This window comes from Taeniopygia guttata, chromosome 7 (genome assembly GCF_048771995.1).
Source record: "Taeniopygia guttata chromosome 7, bTaeGut7.mat, whole genome shotgun sequence".
In the NCBI taxonomy this organism is placed as follows: domain Eukaryota; kingdom Metazoa; phylum Chordata; class Aves; order Passeriformes; family Estrildidae; genus Taeniopygia; species Taeniopygia guttata.
This window is the reverse complement of record NC_133032.1, coordinates 21,813,240-21,838,197: the sequence shown is the minus strand read 5'-3', so window position 1 is coordinate 21,838,197 and position 24,958 is coordinate 21,813,240. Positions and strand designations below refer to the sequence as shown.

At 45.5% G+C, this 24,958-nt stretch overlaps 1 protein-coding gene across 1 annotated transcript in view; it reads left to right on the top strand.

The window, feature by feature from the left end:
* Window positions 1-6,875: 6,875 nt before the first annotated feature.
* Window positions 6,876-24,958, top strand: part of KLF7 (KLF transcription factor 7) — a 66,159-nt gene continuing 48,076 nt past the window's right edge. Inside the window, exon 1 of the mRNA XM_002188070.6 lies at window positions 6,876-7,371. Within this exon, the coding sequence (XP_002188106.4) occupies window positions 7,192-7,371 (180 nt within the window). The 5' untranslated portion in view covers window positions 6,876-7,191. The remainder of the gene's footprint in view (window positions 7,372-24,958) is intronic.

Genomic DNA, 24,958 nt, shown 5'->3' with positions numbered 1-24,958 from the left:
AGAGCCAGCAAAGCCCAACTCATAAAGCAGAGCAGAGTCTGACTGCAGTATCTTTGTGTGAATCCTGGCCACTGCTGTGACAAGCCAGGTACTTTACTCTTCATGCATCTCTGTGGGGAAACATGACAAGCTGGCCAGCATGCAAGCAGCATGGGCTGGCTTCCCTGCATGCCAACATTTCCTTATTAATTCACACATCCGCACTAGAGAGAGCCACACCTTCAGCAGCTTCTCCTTGGAACAGGACTAAAGGGAAACCCCAAGAGGATGTGAAAACAGAACCATCAGTCTTGCAGCTTCCAGCCAAAGACAGGCTTTGCTCTTAATGCATTGCCTCTCCTTCCTCTGCAAAAAGTCTAGAGAGAAATCCCCAGTGACACTGCTATAAGCTTGTTTCCAGAGAACTTTCTTCTTCCCACAGGCCCCACGTGCTGTGGGTGTTTTCTGCAGTGCTGCAGGAGTGCTGTGCACAGCAGGCCTCCTCTTGCTCTGTATGCTACCTCTGCTGCGATTTCAGCTCTTCTTAACAGAGCTCTTGCTGGCTAAATCCAAGTCAAACATACATTTGTCCAGAGTAATATGTGTAATAGCACAAGCCAGTCCCCAGTTACCATCTACTGAACCATGCCAATGTTCTCATAGATTATGGTAAGTCTTCCTATAAACTACCAAAGTGTGATGCGACCCATTCACTGAAAGGGCACCACTCGGAGATGCAGCACATAGATGTGTCTGCTGACAGCTGCACAACATCTCCCAAGGCTGCTCGGACCCCCAGCCCAGGCCACTCTCCAGCAGCACCACTGCATGGCAACAGCAGCCCAGAAGGTCTGCAGAGTGGACATCTCACGTGGAAGCTGTAGGAGTCCAGCCTGAACTTGAGACTCAGAGGGCTTCCTTGCAGCTCATTATTATTTATTATTTGTACTGTAGAAGCACCTGAGAGCTTACTAATATGATCAGAGACTGTTTATGTCAAGTGCTGAACACCAACAGAATAGCAATGATAACTGCCCTTGCCAAGAGGTTCAGAAACATGCAGATCACTTTGGGCAGAAGGGAGACAGCAGAGAGAGCTGTTGGATACAGTTGGGTTCTGAACTCTTGGTGGGACACAAAGGAAATTGCATTTCCCACAGGTTCCACTGGGGTTGCTGCAACTCTCTGCCTCTGGAAGCTTTGCCCCACCATCGTACATACACAACCACAGTGCTCTTCTTCAGCATGGCTTTGTGTCCTGGATTTGAAAACTGGGAAACAGAGACTCATCCTAATGCAAACAGCCACAGCCATAAGGTAAAATTTATTACAAGAAATACAAAAACCGTAGAGCATGTGAACAAACCACAGCAGATAAAGACACCTCCTCCACAGGGGAAACTCAATCCTGTTACATGCTGAGCATGTTCACTGCCTTTTCAGGACAGGGGGTCAAAAAAATCCATGACAGATCTGGATCAGAGCCATTCAACTATGATATCTAAATTTCCCTTGAAGCATCAGTTGGTTTTTGGTTTTGTTTTTTTTTTTTTTTTCCTCAGCCCAGAGAACTCAGCTGGATAACTTTTCTGCTTCAGGATGGCATGTCGTGTTTTGCCATCAAGCATCTTCTGTGTCTGGCAAGTGATCAGCTTGTAAAGTCCACTGAGACATTTGGGTGCCCTAAGCTATGATTTTGGGTTAGACCCATCCCATCTCTAATCCTGGAGAGTGCTCATTAGCCACCCTGCAATTAAGCCCATTGCAATGTCCACAGGGCACTGATTTGAAAGAGAAGGTGCATGTTTTCCAGAAGGAGGGGAGGCACAGGAACCTGCTGTGTCGTACTCTTGTGTCCCCTTTTGTTGCTGAAGATCTGGGGAACAGCTTGTGACTCACTGAAGACCAGGAGGCACCTCCACCCACTCATGCCCAGCACAGAGCTGCCACCACCCTGCTTCAGTGTGCCCCGTCCAGGCAGAGTCAAGTGCCACTGATGGCTGCAAGCTACAGCCATGCTGCTCCCCAGCATGGAGACAGGAAGGGAAACAACCTCTGTTCCCTGTGTCTCGGGCTGCATCTGCCAGAAGGAACAATGAAATACGGAACAGCCCTCCACATCACTGAAATGTTGCTGTGCAGGCATTGGGCCAACAGCATTGACCTTTCTCCAGGAACACGAGGTCTGAAGGAGATGAGAGGTTTGGAAGGAGTGAGGTATCCAGCTGGAGGAGGAACTGGGAATTTCTGGGGCCTACAGAGAAGTGCTTCAGTGTAGGAAAGGAAGTTCTCTCCCTGTTTGCCGCTTTGTGCTTGTTTGGATTTTGTTTCTCATCAGATATGGACACGGATAAAGATGCACAGACACATTGGAGTATTGGGAAGTGGCAACGCTGAACAGCAGGGTCACCTTTGAGCTCTTCTGCTGTGCCTCTGACAGCCACCTGGCCATAAACCACCACCACAAACCCTCTGCTTCCCCGGAAGCAGCTTTCTACATCCATTACTGCAGAGGCTGAACTGCAAATCCATGCATGCTCTGGTGCATTTACCAGTACTTTTCCCCCTCTCTGATCTTTTCAAGGCTTTACAACCAATGGCAACCTCAACCCTACCAACCTGCAGGCACAACCTCTTCCTCTCCAGGAGGGACACAGCCTGAAGAATCAACACCTCTGAACTACGCTGTCACAGGCTCTCAGCACAGCAAAGCTGTATTAGCTCAGTCTGAGATGGAAGAGAGGAAGAGATACAGTTGGCGGTCTAAATGCAAATATCATGGTAGAAGAAACTGGTAGCCTGGACACCTGGACCAATCTGTTCCTGCAGGAGAAAGTGCTTTACCACTTCTGTTGACTATGCAGAAGGCCACAGGGTTTACAATTGCATCATGAGCTGTGTACAGAGTTATTCAGTGTAGCTGTTGAAACATCACTGGTACCAAAGGAGGTGTATTCAGTGAAATGTTTACATTATGAATTGATATACTCCCTGATTGCTTTATGACATCTTGTGTCTGCCCAAACCAAAGCAAACACAAAACCAGCATCTGAAAGTCACCTGCAAATCAGCCTTTTCTGGTGGGTCCCCACTAAGCATTCCTTGTCATTGCTTCTGGGGCAGTGGGGACAAATTTATCACAAGGGAAAGCAATCAGAGCAACCAAAATTGTGCTTCTGTGCACACCAGTGCCTTGCAGGGACCCGGCAAAGTGCTGGGAGTAATTTTGCACTCCTTACTTGGAGAGGATAGAAAACATTGTTGCCAGAGGACCTATGGCAGATTGTGATAAATTCAAGCTTCTCAGAGAAAACAGTGAAGATACCGTTCCTCTTTCTCTTGAAAAGCAGTAGAAACAGGGAAATATTTTCTTTCTTTTCACTAGGACTAACTGCTCTCATTGCCCCTTAATGTAAAAAATATAACTACTTCCCCTTTCCAGGTGTCAAAGAGCACTGGTGCTATAGCACAAACAGCCATACCATTTCCCTGCATCTTCCTGACATTTCAGCAAGTCACAGCAATGAAGTCTTCTCGTCATGCAAGTTATTTTCTTTACCTGTTATGGGACAAATCTGTGCTCTGGTTAAAATGCCTATCCTTACTCCCTGCAGGTCCAGCCTGCTCCCTTTGCCTGAATTTTTGTGTAGTCCTCTATGCCCTTGAGCCCAGCTGTGTAGCAGTGGGGAGATACAGCTCCTCCTCCACATCTGATTGCGTTGCTCTCTGTGATGGGTGGCGTGGTGGGCCAGAGCAGGGAAAGCGGCAATGTGCCAGGAGAAAGGTCAGTATAGCCTGGGAAACAAGAGCTTGGCAGAAATCGCCCTCTGTTACCTCTGGGTTAGCACAGGTAGATGCCACCTCCAGTGCTGGACTAACAGTTTTATGCCCAGTGTACCACCACATTCTTTTTTTTGTCTTGGCTTTTCTGCTTCTGCCAAATGACAACCCCATCCTGTTTTCTCGACTGACCTCCAAAGCAGAGTATCTGAGACAATAAAAATGCAATGTCTGCCTGGAAACCACCCAGGCAAGCAGCCAGATCTGTAGCCCAGCTCTTCACCTCAAGGCTCACAGCCAAAATCCTGCCCTCAGACACAATTCCTCCTGAAGCCAGCCAGAGAAGCAGAGCAGCATCTGCTCATCAGATCTGGCCACCAGCTACAGTGCAGCCTGGGCACAGCCTGGGCTCTTTGCTGGTGTAGAGCAGCTGAGCTCCGTTAACTGAGAACAACCTCCTCCATGAGGGTGGAAAGCTGGCAGTTTGTACAGAGCATGCTTTCAGCAGAAAGTTCATGATAAAACAGACAACTAGAAAGATTTTAATTTATTCCAATGAGAGCTTCTCAGTGGCAAGCAGAGGTGACTATCAAGCAGAGAGGACTCCTGGGCTGCCTGTACATCAAGCTTTGCATTAAATCAAAGCATGAGCAACCCACAGCTTGCACAGGCCAAGCTAGAGGGGAGCTTGGACATCAGACCACTAACATTTCTACATATTAAAATTGTAGTTATGCTAAACAAGGTCAGAAATACAGCACCAAAATGTTTTTCAGCTACGGGAATTACTGAATTCAAAGACAAAAAGCTTAACACATTTAGATATTTTAGGTAGCTGAGAGAATAAACCTTCACTGCTTGTGTCCTTTATTTCTCTGCCTAGGTCAGAAAAGCCTCTGCATATGCATTCAGCCTTGTTCTGACAAGCTGTTAAGGATAAATGCTTACAGACAGCTTTTTCTGAAACAGGTATTTCTTGTGTAACCCTCTCAGTACAGGAGTGTGTTACGATACTGAAGTGCTGCTTCTTTTTCACAGCTGACCACCTTTGTCAAGTTCTCTCCTCTAGTCTTTAAAAGTTTTCCCTTCCCAAGGTGCCCAGGGAAGGTGCTGCTTTGACAGACTGAGGCATGCTTGGAATGGGTAACGATGGTCTGCAAGACCTCTCCAGCAGTGCTTGCTGCGCTAACCTTCCCTCTCATCTTCCCTTCTAACACATACATTTACACATTTATGGGTATATTTATGAGAAAGAGTAGTTTATTATTCATATCCAGATTCTCTGCTAAGCTAAAGATGCCAGGAATGGTCCCGTTTGAGACAACCTATGGCTCCCCGGGCAAAGGCTGGGGATGGCATCGTTTTCACAAGCAGCTCACAGGAGACGTTCAACTTCAAGGGAGCTGCCCCTGGACCATCCAGACCCGCAGCCTCAGGTCAGCGCCTGAGCAAGACCCTCTGCAAGTCATCCTACTGTTTCTTCAATGCAACCACAGAGTGTTTTTGTAGTGGTGAGACCATTTATTTGAGAAAATTGCCTATGTCAAATTCTTCCCTGATTACTGCAGTTCTTCACCAACAGCTTCATTTCCCCTTTTCCCTCTACATTTTGACTCCTCAGACTAGAGAGGTGCTTACTCTGCCTCATTCTTTTTCACAGCACCTACAAGAACCTGGGACTGGTGCAGCCATTATCTGGGCTTTCTGGAGAGGTTTATTCTGACAACCCTTCTTCAAATACAGTTTTCAAAATTGTTAATATGGACCCAGTTTTGGAAAAGGCAATTTGTCTTCATTGCCAAGAACCAAAACATACCATGAACTAATCCTGCGGTCTCATACTTTCACATCAGTCTGACTGGGACACCTGGGAAGAGATGTGTCTGTGCTAGTGGCATTGCACCAATTGATACCACCTGAGGCCTAGCCCTGGCATGCTCATCCAGGTGCAAAGGGAAAAGCGAGGAGATATTTAGTCATGGCAAGGGAAATGTGATGCAACTGCTCTACAAGGAGATAGTTTAGCAAACCCTGGCAGCATCTGCTTGCCCTGGTATCCAATCCAACTTACAGTGCTGACAACCCACCATCAAAGGGCACCAGAGGGACCTTCATCCTGCAGCCTGGTGGCCAGATACAACCCTGGCAATGCAACTGATGGGACCATAGAGCCCTCTGAATTTGAAAGCAACAAAGACAACCTATTTCTTCTATTACTGGAAGCCCCTCCCCATCCCCATCATCTTCAAATGAGCACATTCAGTTCTTCAATCCTTCCACAAGCAGAAATGCAACTGTGCCCAGTGCCAGAGCAATTTTGGGGAAGCTCTGCACCACACTAGCCATTTAAGGTCAAACACTCATTAGCCAACCCAGAGTAGCTCAGTGCACATCTCAGCCTGATTAAACGCCATCATAGACGCCTTAGTCAGCGCACGTGCATTTCAGGGGACAGCCTGGCCGGATTAGTACTGAGAAACCAGGCTCCCGTGCTCGGCCCACACAGGCACCCTGCACATGCTCCTGATGCCGGCGGCTCCTGCTCGGGGTGTATTCCCACTCCTACTCCTTCCAACACCCTCATAAGCCGCATTTTCCCTGGCCATCCTCAGCCCCGGGAACTCGAGCACTAGAGGCTGGGGAGAGGTAGAGGGGTACACACAGTGCGAGAAGGGCGGTGGGGGCGGATGGTGCCCCTGACGGGGCAGCCCCAGGCCGGGCCGCAGCTCGCCCAGCACTGACGGCCCGAGCGCGGCCACCACACCACCCCTCAGCGCGCCGCGCTCTGCCACCGCCGCGCGCCTCGCCGCCCTCTTATATAGCGCCCTAAAAATAGCTCGCCGCGCGCCGCCTCGCGAGCCTCGGGGAAGGGGCGGGAGCAGCGCTCCCGACCAATCGCCGGCGCTGCCGGCGCTCCGGCCCCGCCCCCGCGCCCCTCGCGGCTCCCCCATTGGGCCACAGCGTGTTCAGGCGCGCGGCGGGCCCGCCCCTCCCGCCCGCCGTTTACCGTACATGGCCACGCGCTGCCTGAGTGGGGCCGCGCGGCTGCGCGCGCGGGGGGGCCGGGCCGGGCTGGCTGAGGGAGGGTGAGAGGGGAGCGGGGAGGGAAGCGGCGTGAGGGGGGGCGGGCCGTGGGATGTGCTGTCCCGAAAATAGGGGAGGGGGCGGCGGGGAAGGCGGTCGCGAACGCGCATGGCCGCGGCGCGGAGCTGCGCGGAGCGCGGCGGGGACGTTCCCCGGTGCGGCGGCCGCGGGGTGCTCGGTGCGCGCCGGTGCCGTTCGTCCTCCTCGGCCCGGCCCCCGAACCTCGCCGTCCCTCCGCGCTGATCCTCTTTCTCTCTCTCTCTTTTTTTAAAGTGTGACTGAAACAAAACAAAGCCAAAGGGACGCTGGATCTATCATTGGTTGATTTTCCTCCTCCTTTTTTTTTTTATGACCAAAAACAACCCCCCCACCCGAGCAAACAAACACACACAAAAGCAGAAAGAAAGGGTCTTGCACAGCAGCAGCATGGATGTCTTGGCTAGTTATAGTATATTCCAGGAACTCCAGCTTGTCCACGACACCGGCTACTTCTCAGCTTTGCCATCCTTGGAGGAAAACTGGCAGCAGGTGAATCATTTAAATTACTCCTGTAAATCTCTTAAGCGCAGACAGTCGATGCACTGAGACTGCATTTCTGACTTTATTTTATTTTTGTTCTTTAATTCAGGGTTGGGTTTTTTTGGTGGTTCTTTTTTGTGCCGCGTGGGTAGACCTTTACATCTCTGTATTTTTTACCGTGACAAACGGAGCAGTTCATTCAAATCTGACTGCCTTCAGTCCTTTCTGAGCACACCCGACAGTACCTGAGATCCGGTGGCATTCTTTAGGGTTTTGTTTTTATGATGACTAGTATTTATTTTATTTTTAAGCTTAGATTTTTTTATTTTGTTTTGTTTTGTTTTTTTAAATAAGCCTACTCACTTCTAGCCAGTGCTGACAACTGGCGGAAATGGAATAGATCATTCTTATTTTCAGGTAATTAGTATATGTCAATAAAAATCGTAGCTTAAGTCGGAGGTGGAGGGTGGTGGGCAGGTGTGTGGAAGCACACTAGCAAAAGCTTTAAGGCTAAGTTCAGTAACTGGGAATGTGTCTTATTTTTCTTTTTTTTTTTTCTTGGAAGATGAGTAGAAGCACACACTTCTTGCTGTCTTGAAACAATGACGGCTTAGGCTGGTTCCAGTAAACCAGTGTGTTTTGAGGCACTGTAGGGTTAATATGCAGACAGAATAAAGATAAAGATGGAAATCAATTAATATGAATGCATTAAAATGATGACTGGCAGCATGAATACAAGTGAGACCAAGGGGAAGAGTAGGTTACAGAGAAGACCTGTATAAAATACACTATGAACCCAGTTGTTAAGTGTAAATAGTTATCAGCTGGGATATTGAGGGAAAAGGAAAGACAGCATTTCTTTTTATGACCAAATGTCATGAGGTAGTCCTGTTTCTTGATGTGATTTTCTGGCGGAGGTGATACACCAGGTGAAATTTTGGAAACTGGTGTCTCTTTAAAAGAAAAAAAAACATCTGCTGGTGGGTAGAAATAGTGGAGTGTGGCTGGGATGACATGTGGTGCTATTGCAGCGCACGGACCCGTAGCACTATCAGTGTGAGAATAATGAGCCACAGGATTTCATCTTGCCAGCCTTCACCTGAGTCTTGGCTAGTGTAAGGGTAGCCTGTCAGTTTTGGGATGTTCATTTAATTTTTCCTTAGAAGTGTGTATGGATAGAAATGTGGATGGCAGAGCTTCTGGGGAATACTCGGGCTGTAGCATTGTCAGCCAGCTGGACTGGAGCTGGATCTTCAAAGGTTTACCCATAGTAAAATCATTTTGGCTTCAGCTTTGTATGTTTGTGCACACAAAGCAGAGGTTCATTGTCAGCTACAGGGTGAACACATTCAGGGTTTATTTTGCAAAATGACCGAACCAACTTTGCTTTATCTTCCAAGGGGGAGGGGATGCTTTTAGTTATTAATATTCAGCGCACACATCCATGATGGTCACATCTGCTTTCCTTTTATATTTTTAACATGCTAATTAAACTGAAGAGGTTAATATAATTTAATTTAAGAAAACATTTCATAGCATTGTAGTAGGATCGGTTGCATATTACTAACAGTCCAAACAGTCCAAAGCGACATAGTGTGTTGACATAGCCAGCATGCTTCAGGCAGTGCTGCGAGTGATACTCTGTCTCCTTCTGCCTTCTTTTATGTGTGGAAGAGCAGCAGTTTGTTTTATACAGTAGCATGTACCTACCCAATCCCAGTGTTACCATTGCAGAATTTAAAGCCATGCTCCTGGTTAAACCCCATTGATTATCCACATATGTTAAAAAGATAAAAGCTGAAAATAATTTGCTTAGTTTCCCCTTATTTCCTCTGAAATCCTGCAACCAGTGCCCAGTGTTTCATAATGCATCCTGTATTTACGGTTTGTTCCCCTGTTGCTGCCTGGACTCTCCTTGCAAACAACAGGCAGCAAAACTGATGTGTCAGTGGTGGGAGCAGCTGAAGCTGGCTGTGCAGAGACCATGCTTTTACACACAAGCTTGGCAGACCCACTGACACAGAGACCCCAATTTAATTCTTCTAAATCACTTACAATGTAACCAAATATTGGGGATTTACTTATTTTAGGCAAAATGTAGCAACTTTGAGACAAAGAATGTGTGTGTTTCTAAAGTATCCTTTAAAACTAAAGGCTATAGTTGAGATTACGGGGAAGAGAGCTGACAGGGTAGTGACTGATTCCTATGGGATGTGTCAGAAATGGGAAACAGCAGCTTTAATTTTGAGTAAAAACACTTGAGCAAGTTCTGCCTCTGCTCCAATAGTGCTACAGAGGCTCCAGGGCTGTGCTTCTCCCAACAGCAGAGCAGCGCCCCAGGAGATCAGTCTCTTAAAAAGGCATGGGTTGAGGGGGAAAATAAATGTGTGGGTTAAGAGCAAGCTTCTTTATCACATTGTGAGCTCCAGTTTTGTGATTAGCAGCTACTAGTGTGTGATGTGCAGAGGTTAGTCAGTGCCAGGTCCTGCTCTGACAAACGATGCTTACTGTGATACTGTGAAAGATGCACCTGCCCCACTGAAAATCAGAGCAAGCCTTGGGGTGAAAGCGTCGACACAGCCCTATCTTCCTTTTCTGCCGAGCCTGGAAAACAGTCTGGTAGCTGCTGGCTGAGGAATATACAGCTGGGCCAGTTGCTCGAATTTTGGATTGTGAAACACCCATTACTCACAGAGGGAACTGACAGAACAGGCAGGTTGGTAAATGCTTGCACACAGTCAGCTGATCTCCCGTTTTTCCTTCCCACTGCTAGAGGAACGTGAGCAAGTTTGGTATCTGTGCTTTTGACAATTAGTGTTGGAGTTGAATGAGTGCAACCCAGCAGTATGTACAAAACAAACAGATTTTGTGTAGGAACAAATTGTCTCCTTTTGTGTAGGTTTCTGTTTTAGAAGGCAAGAATGCAAACAAAGAAACCCTTATTCCACCCTGGACACAGTTTGCATTGTGGAAGTGGAAATACCTGAAGTGGAAGCTGGAAATGAAACTGTGATGTGTTTGATGGTTTTTAAAAACACATATTGGGAAGGGAGAACTTGATTTTTAGGCAACGAAAGCTGAGGTACGCTCTGAGCTTTGGGTATACTCCTTCAGGCAAAACACTTTGGAGGAGGATTTTTCTTGGAGTGGGGAGTGTCAGAGTCTAACGAGTAATCAATAGCACAATTTCATCAGGAGGGAGAACTTTGTTTAGCTTTTCCAGCAGTTTTGACTCTCCATGGCACTGAGGAGGGATTAAAGGAAGAGGTGGGTTGTGTGCGTTGGGAAATGAGTCGTTTGCTCTTAAGTCAGCTGGCTGGTACCTCGTGTTTCTGCCTGGTGCTTCATCCTGACTCTGATTGAACCGTCCTAGTTCTCTCTGTCCCTGTGAGCTGACTCTGCAGTTCAGGCCCAGGGCGGGGGGAGATTTCAACACCTGCGTGGCTGCTGCGCTGCTGCAGGAGGACCTCTGGCCACATATGCCATTGCTCTGGGGTGGCTGTCTCATGTGGCATCCCCGAGATTGGAACCAGACTGCTGGAAGAGGCAGCATGAGGCTGCAGAGCACCTCATTACTCTGCAGAGGAAGGAAGTGGGTAGGAGGCTGTTTTTGAGGGAGATAACTCTGAGGAGCATAGCCTGTGCAGCTGCACATGGTCCCACTTTGTGTGCCAGGCTGCAGAGAGGGGGAGAGCAGGGCTGAGAATTTGGAAGGGGTGGACTTGGGACTTCACTCTGTTCTTCCTGCTGGGCCTTCACAATGTCATTTAGGGGATGATTGAAAGATCAGGGTGCAGAAGGCATCTTTTGTAATCAGATATGCCTCTTCCTAGGGGTGACATTTTAGACACCCCTATTGTCCTTCTCCATGGGCCCCTTGGTGGACTCAGAACTCGCTGTCCTATTGTGAAACAGGGGTCTGATCAGGACATTTTGGAGCTGTCTTCACATTCATGGGGAGCGTAGGGCAGTGTCTAGCATAGCAGTTCCCATAATGTCAGAATATGGGAGCACAAAGAGCAGGTGGATGCACAGAGTCATCCTTTGTAGCTGATGCAGCTGTATAAAAGCAGCAGGACTTAGGTGCCAAACCCTGGTTTATTCTGGAGGAGATAGCCTTTCCCACATGTGTCAGCAGGCAGCACAGGTCTAATTGGCTGGCAGAAGTGGAAATGGCATTATACTGTTTGCTGATAACCATTGCCTGATAACATTTCCTTTTGCCTTGGCTGACCCAGCTGCTCTCAGCTGCAGCAAACAATAATCCTTTCAAGAAAGATGCACATTTCCTGTAAAGCATAGGATCGAAGAAGGCTTTGTTTCTCTGTTGATCCTTTCATATAGTCTTCTTTGCCCGTTTTTAATCAATTCTTCAGGCCTCAGTTTCCCTCTTTCTGAAGTGGCTGACAACATTCATGCTAAGGCCTAATGGTTTTTGTGGAGCTCAGAAGACTAAGTTTAGACTCATCCTGGAAGAGGGCTTCGAGTTCCCTGTGCTGTGTGAGAGCAGAGTATCCCAAGGTGACTAATCTAGTAGAATTCTTCTATCTTAATGCTGACTTTTGCTTGGCAGATGGGGTCATTTTCAGGCCTATAGGAAAAATTTCCACTCCTACTGGAAAGGAATAAATCACACTGAAGAACATTCCTGCCTCCCCATCGTTTCCATTGTTCTAGTTTAATGGCATAGTTGGCCACTACATAAACTAAACCATCTCTTTTAATATTGCTATTTCATCTTGGTTCCAGTCACAGTGTAACACATTTCTTAAGTGCTTATAGTACATCACGCCTCTTGGGAATAACTTTCAGAAATGGTTGACTTCCAAGAACAGCCACATGTGTAATGCAGTGTATTTCAGACTCTGAATGCCGCTCCATTTATACCTGCAGTCCCTCTGCTTGCTCCATGTGCTGAAAGCATGCTCCTGTCATCTTACAGAAACAGATGAACAAAGAGAGGAAAGACAAACTGCTGTCTTTGTTGTTACATGATTTCTTAATTATAGAATCTGTTGTTAAAAGTAATTATTTCTTGTCATTCTGAAAGCATAGAGTCCTGAAATCCATGTTACAGGTCTTAGAATAGCAGATTATGTGAATTACTTGTATCAAATGACTTTGAAATGGGGTAAATAACTTTAAGTAATGCACAATCATAATGTGGGTACTCAGCTAGAAAGTATTTTCTCTTACTTGTTTGGGATACTTAAATCTACCCTTCCCTGAGCTTGTACATTCCTGTATGTCCTACTGAATAGGCAGTGCATAAATTAGAATAGGCTTCATGAAAATAATGATACATAGCTAGTCTGCAGCATAATACTTCCATGTAGAAATGGCACAAAGTTTTCAGTTCCAGACAGTAATTTCATACTTAAGCTTTCCAGGGTTGAGGCAAATTATATCTTCTGGATATTGTTGGGGGATTTTTTGAGGCTTTGTCAAATGATTCTCCACTGAGAAACATACAGTGTGTTGTTTCTCCATTCTGAGTTAGGAAACATTATAGGGAAGCAAGAAGGAAGTTGCTTCTCTTTGATTGTAGCTGCATGTGAATGACCTTGATTGCAGTTGTCCTAATGAAACAAAGGGATTTTGCTCACTGACTGAGCAATGCTGCTGTTTAGTACCTTAATCAATGGGTTGGTAGTACACCTCATCTCCTGTTAAGTTTATCACATTTTGCAGAGGGGAAGCAAAATTGTAGACTTTAGATCATCGTGCTCAAAACCTCACTAAAAGTTATGCCCAGGCATTGGTAATTGATGGTGGTTTTCTTTTTTGATGCTAAACCTGATTTTTTGTTGAGAGTTAATAAAGGTGTTTTCAAGAGCAGTGCTGAGTTCCTCTTTCTGCTTCCCTGGACTCTCAAGTGCCTCCTGTCCATTCCCTACATGTACAATGTCCCCACAGTTTCCAAACTCCTGGCAGCACTCAGGAGTTGGGAGTGCCATTTTTGTGGTGTCTTTTAGACTGACGCTGTAGGAGTCACTCACCTGAATTACTGAATTTCCTCTCCCTCCATGTCCTTTTTGTACTGTGGGTGCTTCTGCCTTGGTCAAAATTAGCGTGGATTCACTCAGATTACAGAGTTCAGTGGATTCTGTAGCAAGCAAACAAAACAAACCTGCCAGGAAAAGAGCATTCTCCCAACATTGCTACTGTGAGTTAAAAAATCATGCTTGGTTCCAAAGACACTGAGATGGCCTTTAAAATCACAGACCTTTTATTTTTTAATTTTATACTCTTTATACTTTCTTTGCATTTGAGCTGATGAAGATTTGTTTTGTTGTCTTTTGTTATTAAAAAAACAATCCCAAACAACCTGGGATTTCTAACTCTTACTTGATTCCAGCAGCATTTAGATAATTAAAGTAAGTGGCATTTATAGGTGTGTATATCAGAAAAAGCTCATGTATTGCTTCGGTCACCAGGCTGTGTTTACCAGTCCTGCTCTGGCAGCAGCTGGTGAGGAAGACTGCTTGGCAGCTCAGGTTGTTAGGCTGCCTGTGACAGTAAGCTGCCTGTGAGTTCATGTTTCAGCCTTTATGCTCAAAGATAGTTAGACATCTTGGATTTAATCAGGACACCAAACCTTTGCTTATCAGTTCTTCAGTTACAAAATGCTTTGGCAGCTCTTGTGTTCTGATCTGCTGCTCTGGGGATTCCTGTTCCGGGTGTGTGGTGCTTAGGCACAGTGGCTGGGCAGGGGAGGGTTGTGTGAGGCCATGGGGACATGGACAGTCAGCCCCTCTGGAGCTGCGGGCCCAGATCCTGCCACACCAGCTGTCAGGACAGCTCCTGTGCAGAGAAGCCATCGGTGGGGTGGGGCATTGCCTCTATGAAAAAATCAAAAGAAGATGCTGAAAGGTAAGCTTAAATGCCCCTTCCCAGAGGTTTGGGTTGTCTTTGTGACAACCTGTGTATGGCACTGATTTGACCCTTCTCAAGTTTTTAATAGGAGTTGGAGCTGAGTGTAGGATGGTTGGTCAGAAGGCATTTAATTTTTTTTTCTTTTAAAGGTTTAATATACCAACTCTGATTTATTTATTAAGCTGCTCTGAAGCTGTTAATCCTTTTGAAGTAGGTACCCCTGTTCTTGCATGTGGAGGATTCTTTCCAATCCAAATAATTTCCACTCAGTGCAACTGTGTATTCATTCCATGTGTCACTTTTCAGAGGACTGTTAATTGGTGTGTAATGTAGTGTACAATACACCCCAAAGAGTCCCAGTTGTTTACGCAGGGGTGTTTACATCATTTATGCTTGCTGAAGGCCCACCAGCCATACTTAAGTGTCATACTGGTTTTGGACATGGTGCTTGCAGGCACTGTGTCACATGTCCTAATCCTCTTGTTGTTTCCCAGCATTGTGGACCTGAGTGCAAGGCTGAAGTTTAAATCATACATGGGGTCAACAGCTCATACTCTGCAAGGGATAGAGAAGTAGACAGTGCCACAGGCAAGCTTGAGAGACAGTGTGATTTATGGGAAAGAATGCAAAGGAGAAGGACACTGGCTTGTGAGAGGCTCTTCTGAGACATTCCAATTTGAGTCTTGATTTACAAATCCTGCCCTTTAAACCTGTAGCCTCAGAAGGTCAGTTTTAAAGGGGTGCTGACATAGGGTTGATGTTTGACCATAAAGGACCTTTGTAAGGTGGCATATTCTGACAGAAACTGCAACAAATGTAAGTATCTCCACCTAGATAATCCAAAAAGCCCTGGAAAAAGGTTTTGTATTTTTTGAACAGGATCATCTGGCCCACCTTTTGCCTTATCAGCTCTGTCACTGCAGCCTTGTGTCAGGACAAGTAAATTAGATTTTAAAAATGCTTTCACTACTAATAGGCTACTATGGTGTTAAGCATTTAGTTTTAATCCTGACTCTTGAGCGGGCAAAGTCCACTTCCATACATAAGGAAAGTTCTTGGGTTTTGAACATTTGCAATTTCTGCTGACTTGCCTTGCTCCAGCCCAGGATGGGAATCAGCATTGTGCTGAATTGCTTTGTGCTGGTGGGGGTGAAGTATGGACTGCCTTTAATCGCCTGCCTTTGTTTTTCACCAGGGCTGGATGGAAAACAAAGGTTCTAGTGACCAAAGGGCACGGTGAAAATTGTTCATTGGGTGGCAGAGTAGAAGGGGGTGAGAGGTGCTCCTGTCTGCTTGTTGTTTACACCCCAAACACATCAAAACACTTAGGTGTGAGACCCAGATTTGAGTCACTGCGTTGTGTGATTCAAGTCTGCCCTTACAGATTACATCTTGGATGTGTGACATGTCAGTGGATAACATGTTTACTCCAAAATGAATATATATTCCAATAAAAGATTGGGCAAAAATGTATTTTTTTCTGAGAACATTTGGTAAAAATCTTTCAATGAGTTGTACTTACTAGAATTTCCTGAGGGCCTGTCACTTTTCAGTGTGAGAGACTTAGTTTGGGTAACATCTTTCACTTTGTTGTCAATTTTAGCTTTTCATTTCAGGTCTTGCACCCCTAAAAGTTGATTATTTCCCCAGCTATTAGCAATTTGATTAGTCAAAGGTATCCTGACTCTGCATCCTGTGACTGTTGCATATTTGGAGAACTGCATCCACAACACTACATGATGCTGTGAGCAGTGTCTGGATACTTCTGGTCTCTTACCTGGGCGCCTGCTCTCCCTTCCTCAGGGCAGGGCATGGCAATGCCTGTTGATACACAAGATGCACAAAAGCAGTGCGGTTGCACATGGTCTCCTGGCAGCTTCTGGTCTCTCTCTCCTTTGCTCAGCTGCTGCCAGTGAGGTGCTGTGCTGGTTTGGAGTCAGTTCACTCACCCTGCCTTGACACCTCTGGCTTACTGCTGGATTCTGGATCTGAGGTGCCCACACCCCTGGGCACAGGGTGGGCTGCATGGCTCAGGGGCTTTGTTCTTGTCCCGTGGCTGTGCAGCAGTTTGGAATGTGCCAGGCCTGCAGAGCTTGCTGCTTGCTTCAGCCTGGTGAAAAGTACTAAATAATTCTTGTTGGGGTTTTGTTTTTTCTTTTTTTTTCTTTTGGCCTTCCCTGTGAGCCTGGAAAATTTGTGCTGCTTTGAAGAAAACATTTTGCTCATCTGCAACCTAGTGCAGCTGCTGTGTGAGTAATTAAGTATGGAAAGGAGGAAGGCAGAGGGGAGAAGAAAGATGGGATCTAGTGTTTCATATGGAAAGCATCAGGCCAGAAGTGGCTTTGTTTCTGACACGTGGACGGTGGAGAGGCTGCATTTGCTGCACAATGGAAAGTCAGTGCCAGTGGAAAAAGCCTCCCTCACTAGTGTCTAGATCAGATGGTGATGAACTTCAGTGTCTCTTGTTTTTATTTTAAAATTTGTCTGCATTTTAAGGTAATAAGGGAGAAGCAAAGAGCGCTGGACTGATTTGAGAATGCAGTCAGTTTGGGTAAAATACCTCTTTTCTGGCTCCATCTGATGCTGCTGTCCTAGTTCATTCTGATGGTGTCACAGTCCTCCGCTAATTGTTTATAAGCTGTGCCAGCACCTCAGTGGTTGATCATTTGAAGGTTGCTGTACATGAGATCCTTGCCAAGGTATGTGTTTCTTCTATTTGTTTCTGCATTTTGATCCCTCAGAGTAGTGTTGAATTATGTTAGTGGGCTTTCCTGCACAATCGAGGAAACTGGGAGCTTGCCTTTGGTGAGAAAGGTGGTTCTTATGTAAGCAAAAGTCTCTGCGAGTTGGGATTCTAAGAAACCTGTGAAAGAGCAGGGTGGTTCAAATCAAATAGGGAGAGTAAGGCATGTTTCTGTCTGATCAGACCAGAGAAAGAAAGCATTTAGAGTTTTGGAGGTCTCCAGTATCTTGGAGGACAAGGCAGATTGCTTTAAGTGATGTGACGCAGTGGAAGAGCTTGTAAGGTGCTTTTCTTTCAGGGTTGAGAATTTCAGGTTAAGTGGATGTCATCTGGAGAAGTTTCTTACTTTCTACCACAGGGAAACAGTGTAGACTTCTCTTACTGATACTTCTCTTACCTCTTCTGTGTTTTGAAAGCGCAAAAAAGATTCTTGTAGGCTATGTTTGAAAACGGAACCTGGTTTCACCTGAGGGGCTTTTTTAGAGGGAACGAGTGTCAGTGGGAGCTTTGGTGCTTGTTACATTGGTTACAGATGAAACCTTCCAGACAAAGGCTAAAATACCTGTCCCAGCGCCTCCTGGATGAGGCTGTGTGCTTGAATAAAACCCCCTCAAGAATCTGGGGTGATTTGGGGGTTTAAAAGGTAGAATGGGGGCCTTGGCACCACACTGTACTTCTGAGTTGGCTGCAAAGATCATGATTTTTCTACAGTCAGCCTTGATTTCCTGCTCACTCAAGACACTTTTCTGATTTCTGGGAGTGATTCATTTATTAATCTTTCTTGGATGCTGGCAAGCAAGCTTCAGGGTGCCCAGTTTAAATACTCTTTACTGAGTGTGCCTAACGTGTCTTGGATTTTCTGAGTTCTGGGGGTTTGTTTAAAACATGAATAAACCCCAGTAGTTTGAGGGAGAACAGAAGAACTCCAGTGTGGAGTTGCTTTCTGGTTTGAGAGACTTTAGGTAAACAGGTGACTGTCAGGGTGACTTCCCAGCATTGTTTCTGAGTGCTGAGAAGAATGTCTACAAAGGCTGCACTGGGATTTCTTTTTCTCACATGAGAAGTGCATTTCTTATAAGAATTACATTTGAGGGAGAGCAAGGGAAGCAAGGCGTGGGTGGCTTCTTACTCCCAAATTCCTCTAGTGTATGTGGTTCCAAGTCCTGGATGCCCTAGCTGCACACTGAGTGGACGCTCCAACTTGAAGGCTTCTCCTCACTGGGACTGTCTCATGTGAATTTTTTCATGCAGCGAGAGCTATGCCATATACCATTCATTCAGTTTTGTTGGAGCAAGCTCCATCTCTGGTCAGGTGATGTTCCAGTATGGTGTAAGATGGGAATTTCTGTCTCGTTTCCATTTCTTTAAGTAGAAAGGTCAAGGAGACCTTTGGCATTCAGTTGTGAATAGTTTTTCTCTTTGTAAATGGAAAGAATAGTATCCACATCACATTGGGGATTTGAGATCAGTCAGTGAGTGCAGATCTGCCAAAGTTACAGTGAATTTACACTGGCCCAGTGTCCACAAAGTCACTTGACACCTTTCAGGAGAATAGATTATACAATTCCCAGATCTTGTCAGGATGTGGACTAAATATCAGGATGTGGGCAGAAAACAGCACACCCATGTTAATTATTTGATTAAAACAATCTTGCTGCTCTATAGCTCTCATAAATGTATTTGCACGGGTGTTGGGGAGGAGACATTTTCAAGTGCTGTAATGAGAGAATACATTTTTTGAAAATATTGCACAACAGGCCACTAAGTTGTGCTGTAGCTATATTGACTTACTCTGTTTTATAGTGAGCATGGCCTTAGGCATCCTATAAATACCATTTCTCCCCTGACCTTCAGCTAATAAATAATTGAAACAGTACAGAAAGAAATTTTCTTTCCATGAAGGAATGAGAGGTCCTGAGCTGCCCTCTATAAAAGTGAAGGTGAAGCATGATTTGTTTTCACTGGTTTTATAAATGAAGAAAATGTGGGCGTGGGAGGGAACTAGGAAATGTCTCTAAGAGCTAAATGTGGCCTCCCCAACAGTGCAAGGTAGGATAATGTCTGGTGTAGGCACAGCTTCCCCCAGGACAGTCATACCCATCTGTGAAATGATGACAGGTGAGAGAAGTCGCTTGAAAGTTTCAATGCATGGATAGAAGGAAAGTTCCCATTCTGATTTTTTCCCATTCTGAATATTCCCAGACTTTCATATCTAACAGTGGAAACCAACCTGAAAGTGGTTATAAATGAGTGTTCAAGGGAGCTCTTTTTGCACTTCGGTGAACTGTGTCATCCAGAGGTGAGACTAAATTATCAGAGTGGCCTTTTTTGACATTAAAATCCACTTCTGTACACAAGTCCTTTTTGAGGCCTTTTTGCTCTGTTTTGATGATGAAACACTGTCGTATAAACGTGAGTCATGAAGGGTCCCTGTGTGTGCACACATGGATGGCCAGACACGTTTCATTTTGAGAATCCATCACATGTACTGTGTGTCAGGTTGGAAATGTGTCTCAGAGGAGAGACCAGGTTCATAAAGTGGGGGTCTTCCTTCTCCTCTGGCAGGAATCAAACATGAGTCTGTGTCATGTTATGTTATATCATGGGGGAAAAGGACACATTTGCACTGCAGCTTGGTCTCTAAGGTTAGAGAAGGGTCAGAGAAGACCTTGTGTTCGTTCAGCAGGTAGGTTTTACTGACTAATTTTGAAGGCAAATGAGATTGAAGACCAGGGTACACATGATGAAAAGCATTTTTGGTCTCAGTCTTCCTCCAGCAGCAATAAACTGCATATAAGCAGATCTCGCCCAGAAAAAAACCAAGCAAATTGTGGAAATTGACACTGTTAGATCATGAAAGTCTTCCCAGGTACCATTTCTTAATGTATGCCTCAGTGGTGCTTTCCAATGTCCTTTGAAATCCACCTGGTGTGAAGCCTTGTATTCCTTGGAAGCCTGTGCTAAATCCTAATTTAGGGGAGGAATATATAACACACTCTTGTCTTTTGCTGCCCAAGTTTTCTCCCTTCCATATTCTCTCTGTTCTCCATGAGCAGGTCTGTTGCTTTGTTTGGATTCACTGTGTTGAGAGTTGCACAAAACTGTGATGCTTTTCCCCATCTTCATCTATATTATGTATTTAATGGATTTTTTTATTTAAATGTGAAATAAGGCCCCTGCTCATTGACTGGAGATTACAACTCTGACTACAGAACAGATGTGATAAATAGTAATAAAGGTGCATGTCCCTTTGAGTTTTGTCATACTTTCCATCCTTCTGTTCCCTCCAGTTTTCTTATGTATCAGATGCTTAGAATGTGTCCTCGAAGGTATATTGGTCTTCGCTCTGTCTTATCAGTTCTAGGACTCTTGTCAGCCTTCCTGGATCTCTGCTTTGTGTTAGGTGTGCATGTTGTGTTGCTGTTTCTTCCATAAATGCATTAATTTGTGTTTTTCCAAATTCAGTCTCAAGGATTTATTTCCTGCCACTATGTGGTTTTCTTTATAAACTGCCTCTTTCTGGTGGTATCACAGAAAAATGTAGCATTTCCTCCTTAAGCCCTTTTCCCTGGTTTTCTTCACAATCAGAGCTTTTTATGAGTTTCCTTAGTTTTCCAATTTGTTTTTATTAAGCATGTTTTTATAACAAGGGCTGTGATCCATCAGTGTAAAGGGAAACAAAAAAATGATGCCAAATTTGTGTTTGTTTATTTAATGAAACAGACTTTAAAAGGGATGAAGTCAAATTGGTGTTGATGAGTTGACTTGATGGTAGCTGGTTCTAAATGCTGGCTTTTGAGAGTGAGTAATGAAAGATCTCAGCATTTCAAAGAACATAAAAGCACAAATATAACTGTGGGGTGGTATTAGTATTGGGAAAAGCTGTTAGGGGTGCTGTGCATTGTTGACCTTTGTTTGGGAAAAAGTATCTGTGTACTAGTTAGTTAGTTAAACACCACTGGCTTTGTGGCTGATGGATGTGAAACAGTGTTTAACCTGAACCATAGTTGAAGAGTAAAGGTCCCTTGAGTTTGGGTGTCCACCCAGCACACCTCTGCCCTTCTCTTCACAGAATCATAGAGTGGGTAAGGTTGGAAGGGACCACAGTCTGTCATCTGGTTTAATCCAGGGTCATCCTGGAGCACATAGCACAGGACAGTGTCCAGATGGTCCTTGAATATCTCCAGTGAGGGAGACTCCACAACCTTGAGCTCCCTCAGCCTATCCTCATAACAGAGATGTTCCAGCTCCTCGATCATCCTTGTTGCCATCCTCTGGACTGGCTCCAGGGGCTCCGTGTCTCTCTTGTGCTGAGGAGCCCAGAACTGGACACAGCACTCCAGATGTGCCTCACCAGGGCTGAGCAGCGGGGCAGGATCCCCTCCCTCCACCTGCTGGCAATGCTCTTCCTAATGCACCCCAGGATCCCATTGGCCTTCTTGGCACAGGGGCTCACTGAAGGCTCAGGAACAGCTCCTTGTCCACCAGGACTCCCAGGTCCTTTCCCACAGAGCTGCTCCAGCAGGTCAGTCCCATCCTGTGATGCTGTGTGGTGCTGTTCCTCCCCAGGTGCAGGACCTTGCCTTTGTTGAATTTCTGATTGTTCTTCACTGCCCACCTGTCCAGCCTGTCCAGGTTCTTCCAAGGGCTGCACAGCTCTTTAGAAAGGGAGTTGCTCCAGTGTGAGCAGGGAGCAGCCTGACTGAAATGCTGTCTGGTCAGTAGTGGGGTCCCACTGTTGTCCCTCTGGAGGGTCCCCCCACTCTGCCACTATCCAGTGTAGTGGCCTTGAGCAGTGTGGTTCCCTGCACTCTGGCCATGCACTTTTAAAAAGGATTTGCCAAAGCCCCTCACATAAGGCAGAGGAGCCTGCCTGAGCCAGGGGAGGGATAAGAAGGGGGACACACAAACCTCAGCTGCTGTAGGTGCTCTCCATTTGCTTGTTGGGACATCCTGGACTCTGGGCCTTCCTGCTGTGTTGTTTGTCCACTGTGCTGCTTAATCATCTCTGCTCCTTTGACTCAGCTTGGGCTGCTTGCATGACAAAAAATATTTTCCTGGTGTTTCAGAAGATGGGTGATTCCCTTTCTCACATGTGTGGAGGGAAGCTGCTGGCTCCATGCAGAGTCTGCTGGGGTTATAACAAAACAGTGGGGCCTCATCAAATAGTAGTGAGGCACACAGCTGGCTGCAGGCAGCGGGGCTCTCTGGGTTCTTGCTTGGTTCTGCCTCTGTGAAAATTTTCTCAGAAACTGTAATCTACCTCCTCTTTATTCTAAAAGCTCTTAGGCTGTGGGTGTCTGTGAGGGATTTTTGTGTGGAACATCAGGACTGTAAAAAAAATCAGGTCCTAAACCATGTGCCATTGCTAATGATTCTGCAGGCCAGAAAAAGTCAAATGTTTTAACAGAAATTGAGGAGTTAAAACAAAGGACCTGCTACAATGACACATCACGTGGCACCATCCTTATGACTTGGTCATGTGATTGCAGTGGTGTACATCCTGGGTGTGTTTTTTCATCTAATGACTTCCTGAAAGTTGACTATGTAGAAAATTCACTGTCCTCCCAGATACTAAACAGAACAAAAGTGTAAGTTAAGAAATAAAATATAAATGACAAAACTGTGGGAAAGCAGTACTCTCTGCCTAACTCTTACTTCAGTACTAGAACTGTGCTGGCAAGTTTGAGCAGTCTGTAGCAGCAAAAATCCTTAGCAGTACCCCAATAAGTCAGAGAACCTGACACCTATAGTCTTGGAAGCAAAACTTGCAAGTTGTCTTTTTGAAGATCAAATTTTCCAAGAGCAACGACAGAGCTGTTTCAGCAGAGAAAAATACATGCACTTTCATCCAAGACCTGGAGGTTTAGAGCATTCAGATATCTGTTTGATTTGATGGTTGGGCTTTGAAACAGATAGGATGCTTCACAGCCATTGTCCTCAGAAAGCAGAGAAGATGTAGCATGCTGATTTTACAGGCTGGGAAACTGGGACACTCAAGCTCTCAGTTGTTGGAGAGACAAAGTCAAGAGCAGAGCTTGAAAAGGGTAGCAGCTCCCTGATCTCCATTTTAATTAAATTATTTCTGCAATTGTCTTCCCTGGCAGTTTGACTGGTGGAATGTGGTCTAGCCGAGGAATTTTTGGCTGCAAAGTTTACAGGAATATTTTTCTGGGCCAGATCCTTGCCCAGGGTAAATTAAGATGACTCCACTAGCTACGATTATGGCACCAGCTATTTACTCCTCCCTCTGAGAATCTGTCCCTGCTGTGCAGACAGTGGGCAGTGTCATATAAGTTGTTCTTTTTAATTTTAGTCTGTCTAGACACTTCTGTAGCACTGCTTTCTGGACAAACTTTGTGCCAGTAGCTCTGAAGTAGCGCCACACTTCTCTGGTTAGAAACACCAGACACAATGTGGAGGTGGCCTGGTGTGCTCAAACAGCATTTTTAACTTTCATGGTATAGCGTTTGGATTTGGTGGTCTCAGTGTTTGTTGGTGGAGAGGTGGCAGAGGGAAAGTATGGCAGGATTTCTTCCCAGTGAAGAGGGAGTGAGTCTGTAGTTTTCTGGTTTTGAGAATGTGTTGCCTTGTCCCAGATGAGTGCTGGAGAAAGATGCACCATTGGCATGGCTGGTGCAGATGCACCATTCCTGTGGTAGGTTTTTTCCCAGCAGTGGGTGATGCTTGGGTAAGAAGGTCTTTTTCATGTTTTTAAATGCTATTTCCTGGCCTTTTGTTTATTATTAGTCAGTTCTTCCTCCCAAGCTGTTACTACCACTTAACCTTTATCTTCTCTGATACAGTTTGAGTCACCTGACATATAGGGATGGTACCTGTCTAGCTTTCTGCAAACTTGTCACCAGGCACACACAGGACCTAGTTTTTACAAAATTCTCAGATATGTTGGCTGTGGTTAAGCAGGTGATAGGCTAGGACTGTTTTTCTTTGCTTTCCCATTCTCTTGCCATTCCCAAATCACCAGAATGTCTGTAAATGTGTTTCTCAAGAGCCAAACACAAAGGCTGTGACTTTGGCTGGGGCTCAGGAGCAGCAACAAGATATATGTGTATGTATCTATATATATAGAGAGATATACCTTTTTGTACTAATACTTCTGCTTGAATCCAAATGCACTTAATTGCTAATTCTCATAATAATTTTTAAAAATTTGCTAACCATTAAGTCCTACCTTCTGTTGTTAAGCACCTACATTTGTGCCAATACCCAGCCCCCACAATGGAGGGTTTTCATGGCTGCAGAAAAGAAAGCCGGAAGATAGAGATCCTAAGTTGTTAAAAACAAAATTTCTTTTTGAGAAAACCATAAAGCACATACTATTTCTAGGATTCCACCCAAGTTTGGTCAATACTAGTGAAGCAGAAAAGCAAAAAAAGCAGCTCCCAAAAAAGCAGCTTCCATGAAAATGGGTAAGAGATTCTTTGTGCAGGCTTAATGATTTTGAGAGAGACGTTTCCCCTGTGAATTGTTGTAGGAGTTTGCACCCCTTCCCCCACTCTCAGCAGAGGCAAGAACATATGACTATCCTCATGTAAGGCAGCGCAGTGTTAATAATGCTGCTGTATTGATCAAATTGGGCTGCTTTGTCACCAGGGACATCTGGGAGGATTTATTCTGGCTCCTAAGGCTGTGCCTCCTAAAGTGCATTTTTCAGGCCTTTCACTAGGCAATGGGTGTGTTCTGCTTGTTGTCTAAGCCTGCAGGAGCAATATTTTCAAAAGATTTCATGGTGTCCCATCATCCAGTGCTTCTATCGCTGCTTCTCACAGGGCTTCCACCTCACTCCCACTCACAGCTGGATGTGGCTCAAGTTCAAAATTGCATTGTGGCAAGATCCAGTTGTTTGCCCTTGGAGAGCGCCTGGAGGAGCAGCCACTGATTGCTGGAATGTGGATAAACACGGGGTGATGGGAACAGGAGAGGCTTCCTCTTTGCTTAGAAAGTGAGCAAAACCTC